General features: G+C 53.1%; 1 protein-coding gene across 1 annotated transcript in view; it reads right to left on the minus strand.

Moving 5' to 3' along the window:
- LOC102368338 (zinc finger protein 34-like) overlaps positions 1-6,833 on the minus strand; it is a 12,048-nt gene extending 5,215 nt beyond the window's left edge. Inside the window, exons 1-4 of the mRNA XM_025195404.1 lie at positions 6,747-6,833; positions 6,234-6,323; positions 5,535-5,710; positions 3,199-3,325 (exon numbers count right to left, since the gene is read on the minus strand). Coding sequence (XP_025051189.1) covers positions 3,199-3,325; positions 5,535-5,681 — 274 coding nt within the window. The 5' untranslated portion in view covers positions 5,682-5,710; positions 6,234-6,323; positions 6,747-6,833. The remainder of the gene's footprint in view (positions 1-3,198; positions 3,326-5,534; positions 5,711-6,233; positions 6,324-6,746) is intronic.
- Positions 6,834-7,260: the final 427 nt, after the last annotated feature.

The following is a 7,260-nucleotide window of genomic DNA, read 5'->3' on the forward strand; positions in this document are numbered from 1 at the left end:
CCCTAGAGCCAGAGCAGGACAGGAGTTAAATGACCACCAGGAGGCATAACGGTGGCCCCAGGAACACCCATCTGGTTACAGATGGTCATATGAAACAGAGCACCAACCACGCAGACAGAGTACATAACTAACAGGGTGCATCTTTACTACGGAGTTCACCATGCCCTTGATCCCGGAGTTGATTAATTATCTCTGCAGTGAAGTGTGATGGTCTACAGGTGCACCGGCATTACAGTGCAGTAAATTAACTCCACTGTAAGTACTGTAAGGGACAGTACTATCTCAGGGCAAAGTAACTGCACCAAAACTCACATGTAGACAGTAACAGGGGCTACCTGAGGCACGAGGGTGCTAGTGTGACAGATGCCCACCACCTAGCCACAGGGCTCCTCAGGTTCTGCACCCTCACACCCCAGCCAGCCTCTCCCCCACCAACAGAGCCCAGGGCAGACCGCAGTGCCCACTGTCAGCCCAGGACTGCTACTGCCATGGCTCAAACTGCTGTGAACCCAAGTGCACGTGTAGACACTGCACCTGGGGGAAGGTAACTCAAACGCTCACAGCTCCGGAGTTTATTGCAATGCACTGATTTCACATGTAGAGGCACCCACAGTCACCAGGGACCGAAGTGGAGATGCAATGATCTGTGATGTCATTGAAAGCAGAAAGATTCAAGGTACCAAAATTATTAGAAATTGGACACTGATGGGTGCATAACATTTATCTTATCTCTGTAATTCCAGGCAAAGTAGATGAAATGAGTTTATTCCCAGAGAAGGTTTATAATGAGAACTTGTGGCAATGAAAAAAGTGCATGACACATTGCTGACAATGAAACTTTTCCTGGCGGAGAAGGCAATTCATTAACAGGAGACAGGAAAGGATATTTTTATAAGAACTGTAGTTGCAACTAAAGCAACGTTCCCATCCAACGGGAGAATCATCCCATAAGGCGACATGCGTGCACAAGTTGGCAAACACTGCTGGGGTTAAAAATAAGATCCTTGGAGGGCACATCTACACGTGATGCTACCATTATGACAATGTAGTAGCCATGGGGGTCTACACATGACCAGCAGCTACTTCGCTGTAGTGATGCGCTCCCGCTATAGCACACTGCTACATCAAAGTAGCTGCTAAAAATTACTGCACGTGCATACGGCACAGTACAGGCGGTTACTGCACCATGATTTACTACTTCCAAAAGGAAGTACTAAATCATGGCGCAGTAACAATGTCACCATAGCAACATGTGTAGACAGGCCCACTGTCAAGGATATGGGCAAAGGAAGGCAGAAGGAGTTACATTTTACAGAATGTGAAATCCCACAATGTCAAAATGGTTTATATGCTCTTTGTTAAGCTAGAAAAAGCATCTGAGCACTTCCCTAAGGAAGTCCTTTGGGGAAATGGAGGGAAAAGGCAGCACCAGAAAAGCAAACTGACCTAGTAAAAGGTAATGTACCTCAAACCTGTGCTGAAGCCAGAACAAGCCCCTGTATTAGACATCCTCTGGAAATGAAAACTGTTTTCCACTAGGCCCTGCCCCTACCTAGCCCACTTCTTTTTATCACAGTGATGGGCAATTGATATGCAGGGAGATTTTAAGAGGAGAAAACTTTTGAGAACGGCAAAGTGAGTTTGACAGCACGTCTCAAAGTAAATACAGCAAAGCCAGAGGCTCTGGTCTACGAAGATGAAGGTGTTAGGAAGCAATGTGGACAGATGCTTCCAGTGAGTCCTTGTGAGAAGTACCCAGGTCCCATCACGGGTACATGCATCACTAGAGAAGGAGTTGAGAAAATGCTTAATTCATCTGTTGTAGGAACAGAGGCTGATAAGACTTCCATTAACTTCTGCTGGATGTTAAGCAAAGGAGGAGAATGAGGGGTTAGATAGCACCAAACTGAGCATCCTAGGATTCGCTACCTGTGTTTGGACAGGAAACACTAGGCAAGAGAGGGAGAAAATCAAAATAATTCTCCAAGGAATTATTCTGTGTTAGTGAATTTGTATGTCCAATGAACTGAGAGGATGGGAACATGCTGGGAAGGCAAAACAAGAATCTGCTGAATATGGAAGCACCAGGAGTTAAATGAATGGGGAAGACTCAAGTGAAGGTGGCTGGATGTGAAGTGTACTCTGTCCAAATTTGTGGATGATATTAAATTGTGGGGTGAAGCGAACATGCCAGAGGGTAGGGAACGATTGCAGGCAGACCTGGACAGGTTGGAAAAGTGGGCAGAACACAATAGGAGGCAGTTCAACAAGGACAAGTGCAGAGTGCTGCACCTAGGGCATAAAAATATCCAGCACACCTACTGGCTGGGGAATGACCCTCTCAGCAGCGGAAACGGATCTCGGAGTCATAGTGGACTCCAAGATGAACATGAGTTGTCAGAGAGACAAAATCATCAGCAAAGCTAACCACACTTCATCATGCATCAGCAGGTGCATGACAAATAGAGCCAAGGTGGTGATGCCTCTCATGGCATTGGTCAGGCTGCAGTTGGAGTACTTCGTCCAGTTTTGGGAGCTGTACTTTAAGAAAGATGTGGATAACCCCAAGAGAGTCCAGAGGTGGCCCACTTGTATGGTTAAGGGTTTGAAGGCCAAGCCCTATGAAGACAAACTTACGGACCTGGCTGTCTTCAGCCTCCACAAAAGAAGGCTGAGTGGAGATCATGTGGCCACCTACAAAATTCATTGGGGGCCGTAGCAAGGGATCGGGGATGCTCTGTTCACCAGGGCGCCTCTTGGGGTAACAAGGAACAACGGTAACAAACTGACAGAGAGCAGATTCAGGCTGGACATCAGGAAAAACTTCTCGGTAAGGGTGGCCAGAATTTGGAACGGGCTTCCCACAGAGGTGGTGCTCTTCCCTACCTGGGGGGTCTTTAAGAGAAGGCTGGATAGGCATCTGGCTGGGGTCATCTGACCCCAGCACTCCTTCCTGCCCAGGGCAGGGGGTTGGACTCAATGATCTCCAACCCTAGCATCTATGAATCTATGGATCAAATGAAGAAGGATATATAAATAGGAAATAGGAGAAAGGCCTCATCACTGATGGAGCAGTGGGAAGGAAGAGAATTTAAACCACTGGCCAAAAGTTCAGGCGGATCAGACTAGAAAAACAGGGAGATGACAACAAAAGTCAGAGCTCAGAGTTTCAGCAAGAAGCAGTGAACAGAGCTTTACCCAGGGAAAGTAGGGCTTGGTAATTCCTCAGCATCTGGTCCTGGTAAAGCTCCTTGTCTTCATCTCCCAGCAGCTCCCACTCCTTCTGGGTGAAGTACACAGCCACGTCCTCAAAGGCCTCCCAGAGCTGCAGTGACAAGTATTACACCATCAGCATCTTCTCTTTCAGCTCTCTCAAACCCCCACAGCCCTGATCTGTACTTACTCTGCGATACAAAGATTTGGGTGTTAGCCAGGTTAGGTAGGGAAGCATGGCTCCTGGCACCACCATAGCTGTCAGCCCACACGGCTCGTCTCCTCCACAGTCCTCATCTCTACCATTCTCATTTAGGGTCTTTCCTTGTTTTCCTCTCCCAGCACTGTCCCCCTCCCACCTTTCTCCTTTCCCCACCTCCATTCCCCCTCTTTAGCATAGAAAACACTCTACACTTGATAGTCTGTCCTGTGCATATCCTCTCAGTGTATCTGATTAAATGAGCTTAGGCTCACAAAATCCCATTCTATGCATCTCTAATTCAGCTAGTTTGTCAGGAGCAAACATATCCTTCCTTGTCCTCACTTCTGACTAACAGAGATGTCTAGCCCCAGGTGTGCTGCTCACTCCTACCAAACTGCCTGCCCATGCAGCTGCCAGGTCACTACCTGTGCTGGAGTAATCCTGCTGGCAACAGCTGAAGTCTGAATTCCAAAGTCCTAATCATGTTCAAGAGAACTTGCTGGGGTCAGCTGTAGAGACCACTGCCCCGTGCTCCCTGGTGCTGGCTGGGTATCACCCAGTCCCCGGAGAGCTCTTACTTGGTTCTTCCAGTCTTAGAAGCTTCTAGCTGAGCACTTCTCAGAAGCAGCCTAAGGAGCATTTCCAGAGGAGGGAGCTCTGACTCCATGGATCCTGACCCAGCCTTCCAATTAGGGGTGCACTGATAAACATTTTTTGACCAATACTGATGGCTGGTTAACCAGGAATATCAACCAATACCAATTCAATAGCCGATGTGCAGCCCAGCAGCTTGGAGAGCAGTGTCCAGTTGGTAAGTCTGTGGCAGGAAAGTGTCAGAAGGGAGGGAAGGGGCGCGGCAGAGACAGATTGAGGCCCTTGTGCCGAGGGATGGAATGGGGCAGGAACAAGTGCTGCCAGACCAAGGTGGGGTGGGGTAGGGCGCGGGCCAGACCCGCGGGCAGCTATTCTGGGAGGTGTGGGACCAGGGGGGTGGCTCCCCGCCACTGCACTCACTCCTAGGGGAGGCACGGGAGGCATAGCCCCCTGAATTTGTACACAGGGTGAGGACTGGCTGCCCACTGCAGGCTTGGGGCCAAGGGCTGTACCAGCGTCTTTCTAGCAGGAAGGCTGGGTTTGGGGCTGTGCTGAGGGTGGATGGGGCGGGGCGGGGAGCAGTGGTGGCATTTGAAGTGAGGGCTATAGGATGGGCTTCTACCACCCCAAAAATCCCTCTACCTCCACCTCCCAGTGCTGCTGCCACCCACCCTGCCCCTGCCCGCTCCAGCGCAGCCCTGGCCCAGCCCCCACGATAGGAAGAGGCCAGCACAACCCCTGGCCTCAAGCCAGCAGTGGGCAGCCAGCCCTCACCCTGCGCACAAATCTGGGGGGCACATGCCCCCCCATTCCTCCCCTGGGGGTGTGCACAGTGATGGGGAGCCAACCCCACTCCAAATTTCCCCTGCATCCCCGGGACAAGCTGCCCCAGCTGGCAGCGCCTTCCCCTGCCCCAGCCCCACTTCCTCCCTCCTGCCCTGGTTGCCATTCTGCATCTACTCACTCCCTCCTGCCCTGGCTGGCATCCTGCGTCCCACCCTGGCTGGCAGCGCCTTCCCCTGCCCCAGCCCCAGCCCCAGCCCCAGCCTCACTCCCTCCCTCTCCATGGGACCTCGATCTACAACCCACCCCCCACCATGTCCTTCCCTTCTCCACGCCCCCTTCCCCGCACAGACTTACTGACCGGAGGCTGCTCTCCAAGCTGCAGGGCTGCAGTCCTGGCAACATGCATGCTGCAAGTGTGCACACGCACACAGCATTTATCAGTCACGTTATCAGCTACACTGGTCAAAAAACCCCAGTTGCGGATAACGTATATTTTCCTTTTATTGGTGCCGATCCGACATGGACCAATATATCGGTGCACCTGTACTTCCAATGTCAGCACTGCTGGCTAGTTCCTGATAGTGCCAGCTTGGTGTGGTTGCAGACTCTGTCACCAGTGAAGCCTCCTCTTGCCACTTCAACTGTCTCCATTCCCTAAATTTTCCCCGCACCACTGGCTCCACCTGGTCTCTGTCCAAACTGCACTCCCAATCCCTACTGAAGCTGGTGCCCTGCTCACCTCCGTACGCTCCCCCTGCTTTGGAGGCCTGCCCTGCCCATTGTCCAGTTGGCCTGGCACAGGTGTCAGAAAGCCCATCTCCACCAGTCCCCCTGTGGGAATCTCTTGTAGCTTCATGTTCACAGGCCCTTTCTCACGAAGCTTCATCTCTGCTCTGCTCGGGGTCCCTGCACCTGCTGAGTGGGGAACAGAATGCACAAGTTAACCCGGGTGCTGCCAGCACGGGGAAAACCCTGCTGTTCACCTGTACGTGCCTGGGAATAAGGCAGCCAGAGGCCACAAGCTTGTGGGAGAGGAGAAAGAAGGAAGACTCAAATTCCCCCAGTTCCTGCTAATAGACATCCACAGGCAGGCAGCTGGAGATGAGCCTCAAGAACTCTGTCCCTGCTCGGGAGTGTGATAACTTTGTATTTTTTGTGATACCCACTTCATGTCAGAGCCTGCAGGGACACCGCTCTCTGGAACAGAAGCTCAAGGGATGTTGGTGCAGAGTCACCATCCAAATTTTGAAAGTAGAGGGAAGGCAAATACAAGATCTGTCTGCTCCAATGTGTGTGAAAGACTTCCAGGGGCACTGGGAGAATGCAAAAACCCGGCCTCTTGGAGCGCTGACCTCATCAAGATGTTCTGGCAGAGAGAATTTTCCTTTGATGGATGATGCCTCCTGTTACTAGAAAAGGTGCAAACACGGCTCCTTACCTGCTCCTGGACAAGGGGCTGCTCTGGGGCACCAGCCTGAGGAGCCTTCATGAGCTGACCACTCCCAGGTCTCCTCTGTTTTCAGGCAATCTGCAGCAGGACACAGGCCTGGGCTAAGTGTACCAGCCAAACCTCACTGGGGAAACTCATGTCCCCGACACCTGCACCAGCCCTGTTTTGGGCACAGAGGGTCACCGGGGCATGAAAAAGGGCTGAGCAGACCCCTGACTGTTAGGACACCCATTACACCATTGATGTGACCACTGCAGCACCACGGGGATCACCCAAGCTCAGGGATCTTTCTGCTGGGTGCTGCACACATGCAGTGAGAAAGCCCGGGGCCCTCAGCCCAGTGCTGCCCAGCCACGCAGGTCAGAGCCCTGTCCCACCCCAGCCACGTGGTCACAAATGCTCACGGCGTCGCAGGGACAGAGATTTGAGCCTCTCGCCCCAAATGCAGGACAGTCACTCAGGCCCCCAGACCCAGGCCCTGCCCTGCATCCAGTGCTTTACCTGGGTCCTGCTGGGGCAGGAGCTCCTTCCTGGGGACCCAAAGGGGCTCGTCCTGAGGCTCTGCGGTTTCATCCTGTCCTGCCTCCCGAAGGGCCTGCCGCTGGGCCAGCCAGGATTTAAGATGTTCCAAGAATGCCGCAGTGGGCACCATCTTGTCCGAAGACATTTCCTCAACCTTGACACGCACGGGGACCTGGGGACAAGGCAAATGTGTTACAGTGCCCAGGGACTGGGAGAGAGCCGTGGGAAGGAGTGTCCCCAGACACATGGAGATGGGGACGGCGCCTGGAGCTTGTCCTTCTCCACTTGCCCCACACGAAACCCCTCAGCCAGGACCACCGCCTCGGCGCAGGGCTGCCGCTGCATGCCCGCTCCCAGCTCCGCATCTCCCAGGGCAGGACGGCCAGGAACTGCCCCAGCACCGCCAGCTCCAGGATGTGCTCCTTGCTGCGGCGCTGGGGCTCCAGCCAGCGCTGGCACAGCTCCCGCAGGCGGCTCCAACCCCCCCCCCCCC

This window comes from Alligator sinensis, unplaced genomic scaffold (genome assembly GCF_000455745.1).
Source record: "Alligator sinensis unplaced genomic scaffold, ASM45574v1 scaffold1455_1, whole genome shotgun sequence".
Taxonomy (NCBI): domain Eukaryota; kingdom Metazoa; phylum Chordata; order Crocodylia; family Alligatoridae; genus Alligator; species Alligator sinensis.